The 23796-nt window shown below is 42.4% G+C and overlaps 1 protein-coding gene across 2 annotated transcripts; it reads right to left on the reverse strand.

Moving 5' to 3' along the window:
• Nucleotides 1-1937: 1937 nt before the first annotated feature.
• On the reverse strand, nucleotides 1938-23796 carry NIPA1 (NIPA magnesium transporter 1). 2 transcript variants are annotated; one of them, XR_016348412.1, is made up of 6 exons: nucleotides 23335-23796; nucleotides 14854-14901; nucleotides 10898-10988; nucleotides 9426-9586; nucleotides 6008-8141; nucleotides 1938-4711 (listed from the first exon to the last, which is right to left on the reverse strand). XR_016348412.1 is itself a non-coding variant. In XM_089775369.1 (5 exons), the coding sequence occupies exons 1-5, from the start codon at nucleotides 23495-23497 to the stop codon at nucleotides 7630-7632; spliced, it is 975 nt and encodes a 324-aa protein (XP_089631495.1). In that variant the 5' UTR covers nucleotides 23498-23796; the 3' UTR covers nucleotides 1938-7629. The 2 variants fall into 2 exon arrangements, 1 of the variants encoding a protein (XP_089631495.1); XM_089775369.1 differs by having other exon boundaries at nucleotides 1938-8141.

Consider the following 23796-nt stretch of genomic DNA (forward strand, 5'->3'; position numbering starts at 1 on the left):
AGACAGCTCAGATTTGTTTTCTGCAAAAAAGCCCCGATCGCGAAAATGGCGATCGGGGCTTTTTTGCGCAAAAGCGCGTCTAGATTGGTACGGACGCTTTTCCGCAAAAAGTGCTTTTGCGGAAAAGCATCCGTGCCAATCTAGACACTCTGTTCCGAAAATGCTTTTAACGGAAAACTTTTCCGTTAAAAGCATTTCTGGAAAATCATGCCAATCTAGACGCAGCCAGTGTACAAGAGAATAGCAAGTTGAATACAGGCAGTCCCCGGGTTACATGGATCCGACTTACATCGGATCCCTACTTACAAACGGGGTGAGGCAACCCCCCACTAGCTGCTTCCCCCCCAGCAGACCAGAGAGACGTGAAGCTAGCGCCCCCCCCCCCCCCCCCAGCAGACCAGGGAGACGCAGAGCAGCTTTTCTCAGCAGACACCTCAGCTTGAGAATAAAGGACTGAGGGAAGTGAGGTGTGGGAGAATAAAACTGAGCTCTGGAGAAATGTTTGGCTAGAGTTTCCCCTACAATATGTACCAGTTCTGACTTACATACAAATTCAACTTAAGAACAAACCTACAGTCCCTATCTTGTACGTAACCCGGGGACTGCCTGTACATACTGATAAATGCCATAGTCTCACCTAGAGCTGGAACGCCACCTTGAGATTGATGTAGCTCTTTTTTTTGGAAATGTTTTTGGTAAGAGGTGTTGACTGCCAAATTTTGGGGTGTTACCTGACAGCTCCCACCCCAAATATTCTATATAGAACTCCTAAGAATTTGTCTAAACTGAGGTAATTTTCCTCCAGTGCAACTCTGCCAGTGATAAGCAATCATGGGAGCAAAGCTGTACGGTAGACAGGACACAGCTGTTTGGAACACAGGGCTATATAAAATACCTGCTGCTCCATTTCTATATTAAAGCTTAGTGCACTCAGAGAGCTGCTGCTTCAGTGGAGAATTACAGATCTGAAGTTTCCTCATATAAAAATACCTAAAGTAGGTGCCCTCTATATTATTTCCTATTTAAAAGATTCAGTAATCATGCATGTGGGAAGAGAAGTATCAGCTTGTATAACCTTTTAGACTTTATATCTTATCACATTTGAGGGAATATCATTGCAACTTTTAAATATAAAATGGAGCCTGGGTTCATGGTCCAGAGTATTGACATTAATTGTTATTCACTACAAATTATCCTCTTTCACACGATGCCTTTTTCCTTTTAAAAATTATCCCAATTCTGATTTGAAGCAACAATGGCATAACCTCTTCAAAACAGGTAAATAAGCTAATACAGCATTAATTATTCCTGCTCATAAATCCTGCACTCAGAAAGATACATTTGATACTCTCACTTTGGTTAGTCTGCACACCATTAGATGTAATAACATAACAGTGACACTCAAAAGTGATGCCCATTTCACTATAGCACTAGGTCTAACTGAAGGCAGAATTTAATGGACAGCCTGAATAATTTTCCAAGTGTTTTCTGTTGACTTGCTGACACTCATTCAACAGTGGGGTTAGAGAGGTGTACAGTGCTAAACAACTAGTCAAAATATAGAAATGTATGGACAGAGTAGATAATGACATTTGAGATAAAGAGTTTGCAAAAGACTTCCAGCCCCAACAGGTATTTGTATCTTAAGAAAAATATTCATCTCACATGTAAACAAACTGAAATGGTATTAACATGTTAAAGCCTTGACCCCGGTTGTCAGTGTATGCTTAATTCAATCATTCACACGATTCTTCTTCCATAGGAAAAGAACATCTACCATTATTCAAGGCAGCAGGACTCTGAGTTTTGTGGATAAACAAAAGAAATACTTCTGGTTCATGTGTCAGGATTAGGTCCTATGGTAGCTAAGCCTGTGTGAAACAGAGTATTTTCTTTATGATAAAGAGCAAAGCAGAAAAAAGTCACAAAACAAGTAGTGAGCTAGAAATAAGTCATTTATTTTAAAATGTTAGAGATTAATAAATAGATTATATATTGGAAACCTTAATAAATAGCCTTTTATAATGTATACAAGGCAAATACAACATGCCTATAAGCAAAGATAGTAAGCTAGACTTGTAAGCGATTAACAAATCTATATACACATAATTAAGAAGCTAAAATAGTTCATTTTCATTTTACCAGTAGTAACTATATTGCAGTAGTTTAAGTAACCAAAGGTCTGACACTGTATATTTGTTCCCATCCATTTTTCCAAATTCCATTAAAATTAACACACATACATACAAAAAAAAAAGTAAAAGGAAGAATTTTCTCATTTAAAAATAGCTCAAGATTATCCCTTCTGTATAACATTTCCCCTCACATATTGCAAACAATATGAATGGAAAAAAATACAAACTTTTAATTATTGAAAAGCATTTTCCCTCAACTTTGAAAAGTATTCTGGACTTTCCATTTCCTAATTTTCACCCTTTGCAATCTTTCAGTTTGAATACTGCTGTATGAAATACTTTGGCACTAAGAGTTCTAGAGCTCTTAACATTATTGGTGCTAATGCTATATGCATAAACACATTCTGCAGTACTTAAATCCCATATTTCCTGAACCCCAAGAGTTAATTACAAAGACTAATCTCCTTGAAAGCAGGAAGTTAAGTATAATTAGATATAAATTTGTTTCAGTAATAAACTTCAGCAGTTATATGTAGATTACACTCTCTAAGGACTGTAGAGGAAGTATTACAATATCCTATGTTTAAGTAAAAAGGTGAAAGTGGTACATCATGTGAACAAAAACCCAATGATCAGTGCATTGCAGTTTGAGGTCCCTGTATTTATTTTCTTTAAATCTTTCTAGTAAAAAAATAAAATTTTATTTTAAAATAAAAAAGCAAAAGTAAAGCTTACAGCTTCCATTATTTTAAACAAACAAAATCCAGTGCTTTCACCGTCAGTGCTAGTTACGTCAGAAAAAAATACATGTACATTCAGTATAAACCAAAATTATTAAATTATTATTAGGAAGCATCACTTGTTGAAGTGCATATGAAATTCTTATTCATATTAGTTTCAGGTAACTAATAAATAGGCTTTATTTACACCATACAGTATCCTGGATAATTAGTACAATAGTTATCTTCTTTAGACATTTTGCTTTTTATACACAGATATTTAGAGTTTAGGAAAAAAACATTTTTGGTTGTATCAAAATGGATCTATTCTTCTGTTGGATGTTTGGGGTATTTATATGGGTAATACCTACTAATAATGATGGGGCCTACACATGTCAATCCTTCAGATTTTGCATGACTAACAAGTCTCAAAATGTATTTTCAACAGATTAAGAGCATGTGTATGTCTGACGGATTTAACAGAAGACAGACACTATGAAACTTTTCATCATGGGAATAAATATATTTTAATGCATCCCATCAGTATAATCACTTCACTTTATAGCTTCTGTCATTGCTGCTTTAGAATCAAATTTTAAGTAATCTGGCTCTTGGCTACCAATATTAATAATTTATGAAGCAACTTGGGGGGAAAAAAAGGAGGGGGGGGGGCAGGAAAAGGAAGATCAAAGCTCAGGAGACAACTATTTTCTTCCTGAGATGATGGTACTCAGACATATTATTCAAAGGTGCTCCCCTGCCTTGAGGGGAGGAAAAGAGAAGATCTGACGATTCACTTCAACAGTGCAATTTTTTTAAACCAGAGAAGCAATGTGAAAAGACCCAGAAAATATAAGAGGTTTGGGATAAGGGGAAAGGAAGAAAGAATCACATCAACAGTGACAATACAGACTACTCTCAGATGGGTACTGTTAGTTTGTGACTGCAAAAAATCGAACAAACCAAGGAGTCCTGTGGCACCTTAAAGACTAATTGATTTATTTAGGCATAAGCTTTCGTGGGTATGATGAATGCATCTGACAAAGTGGATTTTACCCACAAAAGCTTATGCCTAAAATTGGTTAGTCTTTAAGGTGCCCACGGGACTCCTTGTTAATACAGACAATGTCAAGACACTTTTAAAGTTAGAATTGAGCCAGTTCCAGTTAGAGGAAATAAAAAGAACACTGCTCTTTGCTGAACAAAAAGTAGCAAACATAAATGTTTTCATTTATCCTCCATGATGTAAAAGACTGTAATGATGTGCAAGGCCACTTGAAATGCTTTTCCTTATGTGTGTTGGCTTTTGGCACCTTGATGTTTAAAAATATAAGTACATTTCAGGAAGTTCAGCACATGGATGAGGAGCTAGGGAGAAGAAGAACATTCTTGAAGAAATTTATCAGCTCCATGGATGATCAGAAGGCCAAAGAATACATCTGCATTTCAGTCTTCTCCTTTGTAGAGTCTGCCTATAACAACTTGCTTTTGAGATGTAGAAAGAGGTTGCTGTGACTGGGTAGTTTTGTTGGTTTGGGATTTTATAATTTTAAAATTTGCATAAGCACCTAGCATACACGGATAGGCATTTTTTAATAAAGTAAAACTTAAATAAGCAAACATACCTGGCCAAATAAGGACTAGGATGAGATATGACTCAAAAGTTACGTCAGTCCTCCAAAAACCATGACACTGTTTTAAAAATACTATATCTGGGGTTCTTTTTATTTGCCTTTGAGTCTTTAGTGTTTCCTGAGGTTGCATTTTCATGATTTTCTCTGTAACTGAGGACTAGCAACTTACTTCTCTCTTAAATCAAAGGCGGAGAGTCTTAAGTAATCACATGACTCTGGTGAGCTACAGTTTTAAAACAAAACACCAATTATTGAGTTAGCAACATTGTGTCTCTAAATAGACAAGGTTTGCATTATTCACAGTGACCCATGAACTTAACTATGCGATACTGTTCTTGATCTTGTTATAGACCAGTGGTGGGCAATAATTTTTGATGGGGGAGCCACTCCAAGAATTTGGTAAGTGGTCAAGGGCTGCACTTTTCTATTATATTAATGAAGGAGGTGCAGGGGGGTTTGGGATGGAAGTTGGCAGTAGAAGGAAGCTCAGGGTGAGGGATTGGGGTGTAGGATCTGGGACGGAGTTTGGGTGAAAGAGGGAACTGTGACCCGGGGCAGCGAACTGTGGTATGGGAGGGTAGGGGAGGAGGTGCAGGGTCAGGGAGGAGTGTGTGATCTGGTGTAGGGGTGCAGGGGTTTGGGTTGTGATCTGAGACGGGGGATTGGGGTGCAGGGTCTGGGAGATATGTGGGTGTAGGAGAGGATTCTGGCCTGGGGGAGTGGTGTAAGAGGAGGGAATGCAGGGTCTGGGAGGGGGTTGTAACCTAGAGCAGGAGTGCAGGAAGGGGTGCAGGGATTAGGGCTGTTACCAGGGACTGTAAATTTGGGGTGCAAGGTGCAAGGTCTGGGAAGATGTATGGAGGCTGGAGCAGGGGTGCAGAAGGTTTGGGTTACATGGGGTAGGGGAGTAGGAGGAGGGACAGAAGGTTGGGGGAGGGAGGGGCTGAGGTGCCAGAGGCAGGCTGTGACTGGGAGACTTTACATGGGCAGCTCCCAGCCAGCAGACCAGGTTCCTTAACCAAGGTCCCTGCCATCCACACTCCTGTACTGCTCACTGCAGCTACAGAGGCCACGTTTGCGGCCACAAACACTGTGAGCCCGGGGTATGAGGTGGGAGAGGCACTTCATATGTTTCCTGTCCTGCAAACAGGCAGCAGCTATTGACTGGAAACCGGCCAATAGGAGCTACTAGGGGTAGGAGCAATGAGAGACACCTCTGCCCCTTCCACCAGGCTTTCAGTATTCACAGAAGCACATGGCCCCACAGCAGCCAGCTTTTCTGTGTGCTGAGCAGGGATGGGACAGGTAGGGAGCCAGCTGAGGCTCTCAACGGCCAGATCCGGTGGCTTGACGGATATTTTGCCCAGCCCTGTTATAGACTAACATTTGTAACCTTCTGACATGGTTTCTCGCATCCCCCGTTTTCTCTTATGGGACACTCTGGACTGCCAGGTACTCCTGCCCCTAGTAGATGCAAGTTTACTTCTATCTCCAAACTTAAAATAAAATAATTTCTTACTTATTTGCAAGCTTTTGGTATATTCTTCCAATGACATGGTTTATCATCATCACTGATTACATTATACCATGAAAATTATTTCACCCTAAAGACAAGAACAATACACTCTTCTAAATATCAGTGAATATCAATAATTTCTTCCTTCTACACATTAATACACTGTAATCCAGGTCATCTAAACCAATCAATTCATAATCACTCATACCATGTCTTGAGACACTTGCACAAGCCTTTAAAATAATACTGCTGTACAACAACACAGCTATGAAATACTGAGTTACTCAACTCTGCTTTCCTATGAATCATAATTGTACCCACCTTTCTTCTGAATTAATCAAGAAATCTCACACCTGTGCTTCTCTCAAAACTTTTTGCTCACAACAACACCCGTTCACAGCCTGATTTCATAATAGGCAACATAGTGACATAAGTTCATTTATTTATCCTGCTCTGAATATGTTTTGTCAATTAGCTACTTCATTAAATAGTTTCCTAAATTTTGTTATAGAAGTGGATTCTACATATCCTGGATTGCTGTAAGCAGACCTCTTATCAGTTACTCTCATTATGATTACAGATGTTTGCAGAAGCCACTAAAGCACCTTAGCATTGACTTCAGCCTTGTACATCTTTCCAAAGATATTCTGACCTTTCTGTCTGCTTTATACGCTTATAATTTGAGTACAGCCAAATATTAGCAACAAAACTAGATTATTCTAACCTGATCCAGGCCGTCAGAAACAAACACATTCAAATTAAATGATATTTTTAGATTACAAAGGCACTGGAAAACCTACTATGTATACAGGAATATTATGCATCACATCCATGTCTTTCACACTCTTCCTGTCCATTAATTAACAAGAGCTCTTGGATGAATGCTGTATGTCTTCATGCACTTAAGAGTTATGAGAAAAATATATACCTGTAATCAGGCTGCTAGTTTCAGCTGCATCGCTGAGCTAGCTGCAGTTGGCAAGTGATTAGTGGAAGATTTTAAGGGTCAGATGCACTACACAATACCAATGACTTGAACCCTTCTCCTCCAGTGCATTCATCTATGTCAGTCCACATTTTGGAGGCAGTTATCGTAAAACAGACAGACCTGTAGTCCACAATTCAATCAATGTTTGTTTAACAATTCACAGCCAGGACTATGAATACATTGATATTTTAAGGAAATTAACAGAAATGTTGAATTTGTTAGCAATATTTTTATAGGGCATACACCACTCATGAAAGGTACCAGATTGAGCACATTGGAAACTGATGTTCTCTGCCCATAAGATTTCCTAAACTCATCTGCCAGAATGTCGCCAAACCTTTTCTGGATGGACCAACTTTTTGGAGCAAGGAGATACTTCAGTCTCTATGCTGAGTCATTCTTTAGCCTTTCTGCTGAGGCAGTCAGCAATGATACTGCTTAATGTCAACTTATGGTGATTTGGGGTATGTGAACAACTGTCCTTTAAAACTGGATGATGGCCACCAATCCTTTTCACACAAGCCACCACTCTTCCGAGGGTAGCAATTGCCAATCTCAATCATATTTGTGTCAGTGACCTAGAAATGGAAGGCTCTGTATCATTCTCCGAGCCATCCAGTTCCCCTCAAATATGATTTTAATCTGTCTTCATATTAGGTTTATTCAAATCCCCAATATTGAAGTTGAACTCCTTGAAGACTTGTATAAGAACAATTCCAATTGACACAGTGGTGAATCCACAAGCCATCCCCAAGAAATCAACCACCCCTACATTACTCCATTCCCTGAAAAGGATGGCAGAGGCCAGCAGGACTAAAGTGGTGAACACAACATAGTAGATAGCACCAAACACAGACGAGTCAAAACATTCCAGTGCCTTATTGATGTACTTGAACTGAATGATGATGCTACATCCTAACACTGTCAGAAGAACCAAGCAGAGATACAGGGCTCTTTGACTTGATGGATTATTGTGAAAGATATCTTGAGCAGCCAGCCCAATGCCTTTTGTGCTGGGCACAGTAAAACTGCCCAACAGTGAGCAAATACTGATGTAAACCATAATATTAGTGGGTCCATGAGCTGGTGCTATCCAGAAGATAAGCAGGAGAAGCATGAGAAGTACTATGCAGAGGTAGCCCACAAACACTGAAAAAACAAAGAAAAGAAGATAATGACTTATTAATAGAAAGGTAGAACTTTTGCCACAGGATAATTTATTACAGATTTGTAAAGGCTCAATCAGGAACTTAAACAAGGTAATGCATAATGATAAATACACTACGCTGAGGATCTCATATCAAATAAAGAACAAAACCCTTTTAAATGGGTTAAATCAATGTATAACTATGATAGTTGCCATTCTTATCCTTTTTGTGTAAATCAAATAATGTGTGAATACCAACTGTTTCATATTATAATTGGATTTAAAGATTTTTTTTAAAGCTGATATTATATTTCTATTAAAAGCCCCTATGAAGAAGGGTTGTGATATAACCACATTCATTATGGCCTGAATCCACAAAATAGCTAAGCACATACTTAAGTTCCATTGAGGTCAATGGTATGAGTAACACAATTCAAGTAGTTAATTTTGATCTGGTTGGACTACTAAATGTACAACAATATTATTTACTAATAATTGTAGGTATACTTTAGGTTTGAGTTTCAGTGAAACTGAAAATGTTAAATAGTTTCCAATTTAGCAATTACAAGAGAAAAATTAAAGTGGCTTAGGCATCCATGCAGCACAGAGAATATGCCAAACTCCTCGCAGGTAAGGAAAGATTTACAAGCAAGTCAGTCCAATGAATAGCAAGAAAAAAGAAACTTCCCAAGATGTTTTATTGGTACATTCTTATTATGCCTCCAGTGTGCAAAAGCAAACATGAACTTGACCATTGAAACAGAACCTATTAGGCCTTAAAGCTATTTTATAATAAGGCAACAAGAAGTGAAAGGATGTTACCCACAAAGATTCTATTTTTAATTAGAACCCCTTGAAATGAGCTGGCCTGAAGCTGTTGGGGTAGTGGGAGCAAATTTACTTGCTGCCCCCTGTGGTCTTTCTGGACTATAACTGTCCCTGCTATCACAGCCCTCCCTTTTCATCTGATGAGAAACAATTGCATTCGATACACATCTTGTTGTCCTGACACAACCAAACCCTGACATTGCTTTAAGTTATGATAAGAAGAAGCTGCATACCAAATTTGGTGGGCCTAGCTCTTACCATTTAGGAGGTTTTGAACAGACTCAAAGACGAACGGATGGATACACAACCACACAAACTCTCTCAAATACATAGTAGATTTGCCTAGGAATTCAGAAGCCTTAATACCACCAATGTTGCTGCTTTTGGTGAGGCAACTGTTCCTTTCAAATAAGTGTTCCTGGACAATGCTATAATAATTCTTTAAGAGAATGAAGTACCTGGATTTGTAAGCTTCTCTTCAAGCTCAGCCTGAGTTGTTACACTCTCAGATTTTGGGGAATGGATTATGAGAACAACAGACCCAGCACAGCTCAGCAGACATCCCAACTTGCCAAGAATGTTGAGTTTTTCTTTCAGTAAGTAAGAAGCTAAAATGGACCTTTCACAAAGTGACAGAAAATTGAAATTAACCTAAATTATTAATTCTCTTAACAAACATACCTTAGTTAGGTAACTAATGTCATCCGTTTGTTTACTTCCAAAAATAGCCTTTATGTAGTCCATTTATATGCTTCAGCCCTGACCCAGGACAGGGGAGCAAGGTAAAAGATAAATTCAGTCTTTATATTCATTCAACTTTTGACCTCTTATCTGACAGCACAAGGGAGCCAGGCCAACCGTGAGGCAGATACCTATCTACTGCAATCTGGTGGGAGACTACTGATCCATTTCACATAGGGCCCACTAGCAGTAATGAGGTGCCAATGATTTTTGGTAACAAATGCCAAGTAAATGGCCCAAATGTAAAAAATGCACTGTTTGTTTAACTTTCTGCGATCAACGTTGTTCAAGGCAAAGGAAGACATGACACCAACAGCAAACATTTTACAGACTAAAGGAGACGATCAGTGCAATTCAAATGCATAATATACCAATTACCAGAACCTGTAAATACCTGGGAAAACGTCAGGGAGTGTACAGCTTTGTTTCTTTTAAAATAGCATTATTCTTTTATGGTGGTTTAACAATTATAGGCTAAACACTCTCCAGTGGCATAGTGAGGGGGGAACGGGTAGGGGGAGCAGTTGCCCCCGGGCACCACACTAGTGGGGCGCCAGTTTAGTCCCCCTCTGTTCCCCCGTCATCCCTCTGCTCGCCTGCTCCTTCTCTGCCCACTGGAGGGAATTTGTCACACCAGCAGAGGTCCCCTGCTACTGGCCCCAGCTGCACATGCACCCCCAATACCACCGCCAAGTTGCCATGGCCCCCCTCTCTTGAAAGGCTGCCGCATCCCTGGCCACGGATGTGCTACTGGGCCTCCAGCCCTGGTTCTAACCCCAGCCATACTGCCACCAGTTCCATCAGGCTCCTAGCCCAGCAAGGCTCCCAGTTGCTGGCCCTCCTGCCACTGGGGTCCCAGCTATGACTCTCTGGTCCAGGACATCCATGGTCTGGTTGCCGGACCAGAAAGCCCCGGTTTTGGGAGGTCCAACCTGTAGAATACCAAAATTGCACCAAACTTTTGTTTTATCTTAGTTGTTGATAAGTCGATATTTAAATACTAACCATCTTTCTGAGCATAACATGAGTTAATCACATATATTTCACATTTTAGTAAAGTGTGAGGGGAAACTAAAATCCATAAGCATGATGTTTTCCTGCTGAAATGCCACTGGTCACTGATTTTATTTAGAATCTACATTCTACTAGCAAGAAATACAGCATTCAAATAAATAAATACAATTCTTACCCAAATGGAACACCAAGAGCTCCTAGAGGAGTCACTAACACAGTTGGAACTGCAGTATAGGCCAAGAAATTTCCAATTTGGCCAAGTGCCACTGTTAAGAGAACCACAAAAGAGGTTTTTTGTTTTTTAAATCCCTTAATAAAGAGGAATAATGAAAAGCTACTCAATAATGCTGGCTCATATGACCTGACAGGAAGATGGACATTACTGAATTGCAAAAAATGAGGTGCCACTGAAGTGGATTTTACCCACAAAAGATGGCCCAAATAAATCTGTTAATCTCGCAGGTGCCACAGGACTTCTCATCATTTTTGCAGATATAGACTAAGACAGCTACCCCTCTGAACTTTTAACCATTACTGAACTGTTTAGTTCTACCCATAACTTTTCAGTTATACAAAAACAAGTTTTTCCAGCTGTTTAATTTTTTTAAGTATTATTTTAAAAAAAGGCTGTTTGCAAAAGAGACGGCACCAAGAGAGCATCATCAATAATCCTGCTCCTTAATGTTCTCTTCAATCATTTTACATAATTAAGTAGGGAACAGAGTCTTGAGATGGAGAATTTGGAACCCTGTCAAAGGATGCATGTACATTTCCTGATGTAAGAGTTCTGAATTTAGGCATCCCATGATCTAGGTTCTAGAGCATGAGATATTTGGAATCCCACATATATCTTGTTGTAGTGCCCTACAACAACACCGGTCTTACCAAGAGACGTTAGGAAGCCACCGAGTGGGTAGAAAGTGCAAGAAATATTCAAATATCAAATACTTTGTTAAAAGCTATTAGATACTAAATTAATGCACAGGTACAGGACAATCTGTACACTATACACTATTCAGGAGGCAGATCTTCAATCAGTGTAATGCACCATGGAACTATAATAATTTACACTAGCTGACAATCTGCTCCTCACAGTCTTACACTGAAAAATGGAATTCCAAATTGATCACATCACTACCCAACAACCGTGTTTCATATTTCATCTATTGAAAATGTCATTAAAAGCTGCATTATAAAAATATTGGCTAGTTTTAGAAGTGCTGGCCCATCTTAGAATCATAGCATCATAGAATACTAGAAGGGACCCAAGAGGTCAAGTCCAGTCCCCTACCCTCATGGCAGGACCAAACATCTAAATCATCCCTGATAGATGTCTATTTAACGTGTTCTTAAATATCTTCAGTGATGGAGATTCCACAACCTTACAATAGGACAGCTTTGATATTAGTTACTATTAACAGACAAAAACTTTGAGACAATGGCTACGTCTAGACTGCATCCCTCTGCTGACAGAGGGATGCAAATCAAGCACTTTGGAAGTGCAAATGAGCCCGGGATTTAAATATCCCGGGTTTCATTTGCATACTCACGTTCCGATGCTGTGCCGATCAGGTTCAGTGTCGAAAGTGAAAGTAAAGTGTAGCCGCAGCTCTGCAGACAGCGGGGAGCTTTTTCGGCAGATCCTGTACTCAGTGGCTATGTCTACACTGGCGCGATCTTGCACCAGAAATATGCAAATGAGGCTAAGCGTGGAATATTGCTGAGCCTCATTTGCATACCTAATGAGCCGCCATTTTTGCAGAAGAGGCTCTTGCGCTAGAAGGAGCTGTCTACACTGTCCTTTCTTGTGCAAGAAAAACCCTCTTGCACAATGCTGCTATGCTGATTATTTTCAGGAATAACGGCATTGCGCAAGAGGGTTTTTCTTGCGCAAGAAGGGGCAGTATAGACAGCTCCTTCTAGCGCAAGATCCTCTTCCACAAAATGGCGGCTCATTCAATATGCAAATGAGGCTCGGCGATATTCCACACTTAGCCTTATTTGCATATCTCTGGTGCAAGATTGCACCAGTGTAGACATAGCCAGTATGTTTCAGTATGCCTGAGACAACACCTGTGCTTCCCCTGAGCAAAAAATGTCCCACTACAACTAATTTGTAAAGGGAAGAGGGGTGTTCGTTTCTGTTTGTAGTCTGCTTCTTACTTTGGAAACAACATCATGATGCTTAAAATGGTTTACCATCTTCTGGTAGATGACATTTAGGGTCTCATCATGGCTATTTTTAATAAAGTTTCTTTAGCTGGACAAAGCACACCAAAACATTCACATTGCAAACACTGGAAACACGTGCAAGATTTTCAATGTTATCTTGGAAAACCACATGGATGCTGTCAGTGACATTTACCTAGCACACTCAGAAAAGCATCTTTTTGTAGCTGCCACCACTTGCCTGTTACAAGCTTTACATTACAGATCTATCCATTCGTCTATTTATATGTATCTGTCTCAATAGCATTTGAACTCTTCTCCTTTCTGCAGTAATCCTGTGGGTTCCACCACCAAAAAACCTAATGGTAGTGTTTTTCTGGGTCTAGATGTTTTCACCAAAATAGCTGCTCTTATTTAACACTGTCAGTTGCAAGTGAACTTGCTTTTTTGTATCAGGGAATCAAGTTATTTGAATAAACCTTGTAGGAGACAAACTGATGGTCCCCAAAGGTTTTGTTAGTCATCCAAAACCAGCCAACTTCTAATGTATAGGATATCAACTCTTGTGGTTTCTCCAAGGCATTCTGGATATTTACTAGATTACAAAAAAATCCACCCTTTTTTGGATTCCACAGTTCTATCTGGCTCTTGCTGTTTGTGACTGGACTGAAATTTTGAATCCACACAATTCTAGTTCAGTGGTTGTCAACTAGGGTACACATCCCCCTGGGGGTAGTCAGAGGTCTTTCACACTCACCTACATATTTGCCTAGTATTACCACAGGCTACACTAAAAGCACTAACAAAACCAGTACAAACCAAAATTTCATACAGACAATTACTTATTTATATTGCTCTATATACTATACACTGAAACTTAAGTATAATATTTATATTGTAATTGATTTATTTCATAGTTATATGGTAAAAATAAGAAATTACGCCATTTTTCAGTAACAGTGTGCTGTGACATTTATGCATTTTAATATTTTTTTTCTTATAAATTTAAGTGAGGTGAAATTTGGGAGTGCACAAGATACATCAGATACCTGAAAGGCATACACTAGTCTGCAAAGGCTGAGAGCCACTGTTCTACTTAACCATTTCCAAAGTATTTTTATAAGATGTTAGATTATTAGTTTTGACTCTGGAGGACAGAGGAGCCACTCTACTGGCTTTACATTTGCTGCAGACTTCCCCAAATAGACTCCTTATCCAGAGACCTGCTGGCTTCCACTTCCTTTGCACCACTTGAATTGAGCAATGGTGAGAATGCGTTGCTTGTCTAGCCACATAGAGGCACAACTAATGAAAGTCTAATGACTATTGGCAAGTCCTGTACATTTGAGGATCAGTATCACAGTCATTCTAATAGTCCCAGAAAGATTAGATTAAAGTGCAAAGGTAGGACGTAATCTTTCCCACTGACTGACCTTACAACAAAACATGCTAGCTACTCTGTATCTTTTCTTGGACTACAGTCTCCAATTCATTCAGGGTGTTCAGTAAAACTACTTGTGTGAGTAAGGGTCACAGAGGTCTGTATTTGTCTCAAACCCAGCACTTCCCTAGAATTCAGCAGCCTACTTCTTGCAATAGATGACAAAAAGTACTGTAGCTGCCAAAGTTTGAAATGACAAAATACTAAAGGTAAACGTTGGCTAAGTGTTTTCTGATCTAAAAATTAACATATGACAAAACCCGCATGTTATGGAACTACAGTTTTTATTTAACTTGCCTTTTAAAAAAAATAAATTATCACAATTCACAGATGCATCACAGGTAAGGCTATTGGGTGAGTGTTAATAGTTTCAGCATTAAAAGGTTCTTACATTTTGGCAGAAAAGATAACTCTGTGAAGATTAATGAGCTGTGCTAAAACTAACTCTATGATACAGGCTATTTAAAATCCAATCTATGCTGTTCCATTCTTTACATTACCTTACAACATAAGATACTTACTTGCAATAGTACCAGACCACCATACTATATCTGTTAAATATGAAGTACCTGGAAGAGGCAACATAGAAAAGAGTGGATGAGTAGTATTGGGAAAACATATAAAACAGCAACATTAAAGCTACACTAAGAAATTTATTTTCATACACTCTTGCACATAGTTAGAAAAAAATTCTGATGTTAGCTCCAGACTGTCCTAACTAATCATGGTACTCTTTCTTGGTACATCGGATCATTAGAAATTCATCTTCAAGTGCTCATGAAACATCATCATCCTGTATTAAAAGAAGCTTTGAAATATCTATAGATATGTCTGAAGATTCTATTCCCTATACATGTTGTGCTCATTACTAAGAGATAGGTTATCTTTCAAAACATCTGGCGTAAGAGACAAAGAATCTACAAGCCAGTTTTTCTGGGACAAATTTAAGATACAGAGAAATCTGTGAGAGATGTTTGGGTGTAGACTTTTGGCAAGCATTTAGTCTCCTGTGGCTATTTGACCTAGACCTTCTCTGGGATGTGAACATGTTAGATTTCAAATAAATAGGTGAAAATGTCAGACTGTTCTTCACCTGCCTACTAATCTCAAGTGTATATATTTTCATTATAACATCAGACCACTGTTATGGATTTTCATCAGACAATTACTATGCATTTTTTATCTACTATTTTATCTTAGATTTTTAATACAGGCAGTCCCCGGGTTACGTACAAGATAGGGACTGTAGGTTTGTTCTTAAGTTGAATCTGTATGTAAGTCGGAACTGGCATCCAGATTCAGCCGCTGCTGAAACTGATCAGTTTCAACAGTGGCTGAATCTGGACGCCAGTTCTGACTTACATACAGATTCAACTTAAGAACCCCAGGCATCCCCAAGTCAGCTGCTGCTGAAACTGATCAGCGGCTGATTCCAGGAAGCCCGGGGCAGGGGCTTCCTGTAGTCAGCCACTGGTCAGTTTCAGCAGCGGCTGACTTGGGGACGCCTGGGGCAGAGCAGCTGGGGTGTTGCTGGGTTGGTCCAGTAGCGCCGCCGCTCCTCGGCGCTACTGGACCAACCCAGCAGCACCCAAGCTGCTCTGCCCCAGGCGTCCTGGGAGCAAAGCGGCGGAACACGCGGGCAGCGGACAGCCCAGACGCGTCTGGGCTGTCAGCTGGCCGCGTCCTCCGCGGCTTGGCTCTGCTTTGCCCCCCCGACCCCCTGGTCTGCAGACCGCGGCTTGGCTCTGCTTTGCCCCCCCCCCCCCCCCCGTCTGCAGACCAGGGGGACGGGGGACGGGGGACGGGGCAAAGCAGAGCCAAGCCGCGGAACGCCCGGCCAGCTGACAGCCCAGACGCTTCTGGGCTGTCAGCTGATCGCACACTCTGCGGCTTGGCTCTGCTTTGCCCCCCCCCCCCCCGGTCTGCAGACCAGGGGGACGGGGGGGGCCAAAGCAGAGCAAAGCAGAGCCAAGCCGCGGAGAGCGCGATCAGCTGACAGCCCAGACGCGTCTGGGCTGTCAGCTGGCCGGGCGCTCCGCGGCTTGGCTCTGCTTTGCCCCCCCCCCCCCGTCCCCCTGGTCTGCAGACCAGGGGGACGGGGGACGGGGGCAAAGCAGAGCCAAGCCTCGGAGCGCGTGGGCAGCGGACAGCCCTGTCCGCTGCCCACGTGTTCTGCAGCTTTGCTTCCTCTCCCTGGTCTGCTGGAGACCAGGGAGAGGAATGGCCCCGTTCGTAACTGCGGATCCGACATAAGTCGGATCCGCGTAACTCGGGGACTGCCTGTATAGAATTTGCTAGGGAGTTGTGATAGTCTTAAAATTTGATTAATATTTCAGGACACATTTTACAAATCATACATTTTTCTATTATGGAATACTAACTAAATCAATATAAAAATTATAAAAGTCCAAGGTCCATATGTATTATATTAAGTCCTGAACCAGAACAAAAAAAATTGAAAATCTTTTAAAAATAAATTTCTGCCTGACCAAAATACATAACTACATATTTAAAGATCTAATATCCTGCAGACTATCAAGGCTAGACGCCAGGAAAACTCTCAAGGAACATGACATTTGTGTTTACCTGTGATAGTCTTCAAGGTGTCAGATATTAACACCACATTATTCTGTTTATTATTTCCTGCCTCTATGACCATACTTCTGTTTTGCTCTTACTTCAGCAGAACCTCACTCAAGAATTGCTAGAAATTGGACCAATGTTATCATCAGCTGAAAATTCAGAATCCCAAATAACATAAAGCAATAACATTTAACTCCGGGGATTCCTAGAATACAGGCAGTCCCCGGGTTATGTACAAGATAGGGACTGTAGGTTTGTACTTAAGTTGAATTTGTATTTAAGTCGGAACTGGTGTCCAGATTCAGCCGCTGCTGAAACTGACCAGCAGCTGACTACAGGAAGCCAGAGGCAGAGTTTCTCTGCCCCGGGCTTCCTGGAATCAGCCGCTGATCAGTTTCAACAGCAGCTGAATCTGGACGCCTGGGACAGAGCAGCTGGGGCGCTGCCGGGTAGGTCCCCGCAGCGCCGCACCTCGACGCTGCGGGGACCAACCCGGCAGCACCCCAGCTGCTCTACCCCAGGTGTCCCCAAGTCAGCTGCTGCTGAAACTGATCAGCGGCTGATTCCAGGAAGCCTGGGGCAGAGCAACACTAAGCTGCGCCGCCCCTCCCCCCCCAGCAGACCATGGAGACGCAGGCGGCGGGACCGAGTCGTGCCGCGGTGCCGCCGCCTGGGTCCTCCGCGGCTTTGCTCCGCGTTTCCGTGGTCTGCAGACCAGGGACACTCGGAGCAAAGCTGCGGAGGACCTGGGTGGCGGGACCGCGGCGCGTCTGGGCGGTCCCGCCGCCCGCATCCTCCGGGGCAAGAAAAGCCCCGTTTGTAAGTATGGATCCGACGTAAGTCAGATCCGCGTAACTGGGGGACTGCCTCTAATGGCTGCTAAAACTACACTGGAATTGAAATAAGAAAAAAAATGACAGTAAGGAGTATGACCAGCTTTCACGTGGGTATCAAATTTATCAGTTCTTAAATTTTTGTTGCTGCATATAAAAATCTCAATAGTTGTACAAAATTACATAAACCATCCATACCAGTAAACTAACTTCACAAAAGTGTGTCCCCCTACTGATGTTTCCTCTCCAAGCACAGTTTGATACTCTCTTACTGATTCAATTCACTAATGTAGCGAAAACTTGAAGAGGCAAGTTAAGTACCATACTGTCAATTATGGACCTAATGCAAAACATATTGAAATCAATGGAAAGCATACTGTGACTTCAATGAGTTTTGGATCATGTCATGCACTATGTTAGTTCTGCCTTCCATTCAAGAGAACAAGCTCAATACATTAAAATGGAGAGAACACTAGCCTAGAATCTTTTAGGATTCTATACCTCATGTTTTTGCTACTTAATTTTACTGGGCTTTTGTAGCTTAATTTTGCATATAGCAATTAAGAAATGCTGTCCTTAGTAGGTTGGCACTCAAATTTTGCCAAGAAAAATCAGTTACAAGTAACTTTTCAATATACTTTGTGACACTGTTATTTTATATATAATCATTCAATTACCATTAGTGAAAAATGTTAAATTACATGAATGAGAAAGTTCAAGACTTTAGCATAATTCTTTAAACATGGTAGGTCCCAGCTACACAGCAAAATGGAAATTTAATTATATTAGGGTCAACAATGCTGTAAACAAGTTACAGTCAACTTCCAATAATCCGGCACCTTTAGGCCTATCAGAAGAAGGGGCTATGAGGGGTCTGGGGTGGGGTGGGGGGGATGCCACCCCAGATCCCTCATAGCCCTCCCTTCTGATAGTCCGGCACTGCCCTAGGCGTCCCCGATTCAGCTGCTGCTGGTCAGTTTCAGCAGCGGCTGAATTGGGGATGCCTGCAGCAGAGCAGCTGGGGTGCTGCCAGGTTGGTCCGACAGTGCCAAGAGGTGGCGCTACGGGGCCAACCCGGCAGCACCCCAGCTGCTCTTGGGGACACCTGGGACAGAGCAGCTGGGGTGCTGCCGGGTTGGTCCCGCAGCCCCGAGGGGCGGCGCTACAGGACCAACCCAGCAGCACCCCAGCTGCTCTGCCCCCGGCTTACCCTATTCAGCTGCTGGTCAGTTTCAGCAGCAGCTGAATCAGGGAAGTCGGGTGCAGAGCAGCTCCCATTGTGCAGCTGCCCGGAGCACTTCCAGATTCCCGATGGTGCCGGACCATCAGGAGTGCCAGAGCATTGGATGCTGGACCAATGGAGTTTTACTGTACTCCCAAAATGTGTTTCTATGAATGTCACTTATCCATGAAAGAAAAAAAAAATCCAGCCCAACAAAGATTACTTTTCTTTGTGGGAGAGGGGACCCTGTGTTTACAAAGCAGCACCGTGTCAGGGCCTTAAAATGCCACAATGAGCCAATTGTGGAAAATGCAAATAAACTTGTTGGGCCAGGCTGTCAGCTGGTAGTAATGCTGTTGCAAATTGTTTGTTATGCTTGAATGAGTCCCCAGGAACACATCAGATATAGCATGGTCTTGAAACGTGAGCTGGTCCTAGAACAGTCATGTACAAAAATTCTGGAAGTCATACCTAACATGTTCCAGTATTCTGAATTTACATAAGAGCTCCCTACATATTCACACAAATGCAAAAGAATGACTGCGTCAAGCCTATGAGTTTCCTCTTAAAATAATTCCAAAGCAAAGATTTAGGTGGAAAGAGACAGTTTTTGCAATTTCTCACAGATAAATTCAAAGTATAAAAATGTTGTTAGCAAAATATCATGCTTTACAAAGCTGTGACTTCAGAACACAGTTACGTAAATTGTGAACTTGTAATAATCATGTTGATTTCTATCATCATTTAAGTGGGTTTAAATAGCACAATGATCTATTGTGCTACATTTTTACCTCAAGAAACTAAGTTCACATAAAGGCTCACATTTATATAGTAAAAAAAAGTTTGTTGATTTGTATTCTGTGAAAGAACAGAATGAAGATTCATTGGTACAACTGTATGAAGAGAGTTTTTACATCTTTCTCTAGCCAATAACAGAACTCTCTTATCAAGTGTACATAAAATATTGAAAGCCAAATGCTTGTTTTAAAATCAGAGATGACCAGTGGTGTTACAGAATTTCACAAAGTGAAAATTATTTAGAAGTACACTGATGACTCGACTGTTTCAGTTTGACATCATATCTGAATTTTATTATTTATTTCTTGCTGTTCTCTCCAACCATTGAGCTCTGACATAAAACATTTTAACTTTACGGGTGAACGTAAAAACCAACTCATCATGTTACTATCCACCAGACAATAAGAAGTTTCATGTGTTCTATTTCACAATAAAGTTGCTCAGGCAGCAAGACTGAATAAATTTTGTAACAGGACTGGAAGCAGATTCAAATCAAGGATGTCAGTTCCTTAACATCAGGAAATGGATTTTTTTCCATGTCGCTTACCTTCTGCATCCACCCTACTTGCTTGCTCCTAAAAGAAAAGCATGAAAACACTTGCAGGTGCTTTATGCTTTGAATAGTTGATATGGGATAAATACAAGATGGGTGAAAAACCTCAGTAATTTAATGTCTAAGGATGCTTCTACTCTGCAGAGCTTAATTTGAAATAAGCTATGCAAAGTGAGCTATGTCAATTGCATATCTTATTTCGGAATAGCTTATTTTGAAATAGGGAGTGTCTACACTAGGGATGTTAACTATCGGTTAACTGAATAGTCGATTAATCTCATGAATTCTTATCAGTTACTCGACTATTCTGTAGTCCCTGGGGGTAGGTCCAGCAGCCAGTGAGCTTCTGTCCCACTCCCGAGGAGCCCCCTGCCACTCTGCGCTGCTGCCTCTGTATCAGAGGGAGCAGCATAGGGTGCTACGTGGGAGCTGGTCTGTGAGGGGAGCCAGTTTAAAATCCAGCTCCCCTCATGGACTGGCTGCCTGTCACCCTGTGTGGCTGCCTCTGCTAAACTGGCAGTTATGCCTGCCTGGCTCTTAATACACTTTAAATGCAGAGCCACAGTGATGGTAGGTCCCAGACCCAGTGTGAGCCGAGACTGAGCCAGGCTGCTAGCCAGCCTGCTAAAAAATTAACTGACAGCAGAGCGAGAGGGAAATGTGTGTAGTCTACAGCATTAACCTATAAGCTTTTGCTTGTCAGTTAATCGGTTAACCGACTATACTAGTACATCCCTAATCTACACAGCACTTATTTCAAAATAGAGCACTCTTCCTCTGACTTCCCTTATGCTTTGTACAATGAGGGTTACAGAAATCCTCCAGCTTGACAGTATTTTGACACTATTTCGAAATAACTGCCTGCTGTGTAGACATGGACTAAGATATTTTGGAATAGAGCTAGTTATTTCAAAATAGTGTTGCAGTGTAGACAAACCCAAGTTAATGTCATGATAGAGAGGGGTGGGCTCCCAAATTATTTTCAGTAAAAGCTGGGGGTTTGTGTTTCTTCTCCTATCAAAGTGGACCAACTTCTGTTGGTGAGAAAGAAAAGCTTTCAAGACACAATGGGCTCTTCTTGGGGGTCTGGGAAATGTACTCCAAGAATCTTAAAGCTAAAAATGGAACAGAGAGTTTAGCATAAGTAATTAGCATATACTTTATGGCTATGGCGTTCAACCAGTTCTGAAACATGATAGTGGCTACTGCTATAGCAAACTAGCCACACTCAAATGGTCAAATAGCCACATGAGGCTAGTGGCTAGCATGTTGGACACCACGGCTCTAAGGGACCATTCAGTGTAGAGTTCACAAGGACCAACAGGTCAGACAGAGTGATTGTGAAAGTGTTCATCCTAAGGTTATAGGGCGTTTTGGTCTTTTATCACTTTCCTGTGTAAGTTCATCTGAGAGCCTAGTGATTACCTGGTTCCATCAATGAGATTGTTATTGGGGCATTTAGTGCATGGGATGAAGTATACTACATGTAGCAATAGCCATATATAAAATCCATGGATCTTGAAAGGCATGTGGTGAGGGGTGTTGATCACTGAAGAGTGGAGATATAGCTGTACAAAGTAATCACTCTACCTCTCACCTATCAGTCTTCATCAACAAAGGAAACCTACACACTTTCAAATGTGAGTCCATGAGCTCTGCTAGACACTAAAAATCATGGACTTAATAGTGTCACCAGACTTAGTGTGTTATACACTTTTATAACAAGCCATAATCTCCTTTATTTGTCCTATGACTGCAGAGGTAAACTACTCAAGGGCAGCAAGTATACTTGGCCAAGGAAGGCATTGCTTTCCCTGGTGCTGCAGTCACCCCACCACTGGATACCTAGGCTGTTGTGCCCCCACCCTTCCCAAAAACCCCACTGCCAAAGATGCCAGTTGCTCATCACCTACCTCCTCATGGGGATGGGCAATAAGGAAAGATGCAGAAAGCCTGTGGACTAAATAGACTCAGCAGGATGCTGCTGTGCCTTCAGGGCATGAAGAGCTGTGGTTGGAGGGGGCCCCCAGTCCAGCACTGGGGCCTGTAGCTTTTCCAGATTTGAAGAGGAGCTTTATAGGTCTCAAAATGTCTCTCTCTCTCACTAACAGAAGTTGGTCCAATAAAATTACCTCACCCACCTTATCTCTCACCCACTCACACAACTACAGTTACACTGCATGTGATAACAGAACCTAACTAAAGTCCACAGATTTGTTTTTGGTGGCTCAGAAAAGACCCCAAACCTCTCTCCCTGAATATAAGCAGACTTCTTTCCTCTCCCACACCATTGCCATTATTTTACTATCATTCTGAGGGGAGCGTTTAGCCAAACTACTTAGCAGATCCCCAGGCCCTTTCCCCCCTTTAGCCAATGCACAGCAATCCAATTATAGAACTTGCACTCCAGTCATTTTATAAAAAGTTTTTCTTACTGACTCGCTGGAGCAATCAGATTAAAAGGAGCAGAGCCCAGCAAAAAATGGGTAGAAACGGTTCAACAGAAAGAACATGAAGGACCATGGTGAAGAATTTAAGTAACAGTTCATAGGTGACTTGAGGCCAGATCCGTTCTGCAGTAGCAGACTGGCTGAAACCCTTTTGCTCTCTGCTCTACAGCTGTATGGCAGTATTAGAAAGAGCCTGCCCCCCTCCCCTCGACTACGTGAAAGGGCTGAGGAAGGGACCCAGAGGTTATCAGGAGAGAGGGGCGCAAAAAAGGATCCTTCTCTCTGGGGAGTAAAGGCTGGAGGGGGGAGGGGGAAACGCTCTGGAAAGGGAAGAAGCGAAGATCAGTCCGGGCTATGCATGAGGTTGCAAGGGGGGGAGGGGAAGCTAGGCTATCCCGTCTGCAGTGGAGCGGCTACCAGCCGAGTAGAAGCAGATCCTCATTCTGGGCTGTGAGGGACGCTTCCGGAGGGGGGCCGGAAAATAATGCAAAGCGTTAAAGAGGGGCTGGCTTTTTCCGGGTGGGAGGAGGCCAGGGACGTGCCGGGCACCGCAGCCTCCGTACCTCGTCCTCTCGCCCGCACGATGCCTTTCTTCTGCAGCACGAAGGTGGATCCGTTCACCAGGCTGGACACTACAGCCACGCTCAAGCCCAGGGAGACGGCGGCGGGGCCGGGACTCTGCGCGGCCCCCACCTCCCCTGCGCCTGTAGCCAGCGGCATCCTCATGCCCGGCTCCGCAGCGCTGGCGTCTCTCCCGCCAGCCCCGAACCCGCCGCCCCAGGAGCCTCTCTGCGGGACCCGCCCCGAGCCGCATAAGCTCCACCCCGACCGCCGCTGCCGGGAGGGGCGGAGCTCGGCGGCCTCTGGCACCGGAGCCGCCGCAGTAGGTGACGCGCCTTACAGCCCCCGTCCCCGCGGCACCGAAAGGGAGGAGACACCCCGGCGAACGCCTCTCCTTGAGGTCGCGGCCACCAGAACTGGCCGCAAATGCTGTCCTGGCGCCGCATTGCACTACGGCTCCCTCC

This window comes from Pelodiscus sinensis, chromosome 1, assembly GCF_052426305.1.
Source record: "Pelodiscus sinensis isolate ZL-2025 chromosome 1, ASM5242630v1, whole genome shotgun sequence".
Classification (NCBI taxonomy): Eukaryota; Metazoa; Chordata; order Testudines; family Trionychidae; genus Pelodiscus; species Pelodiscus sinensis.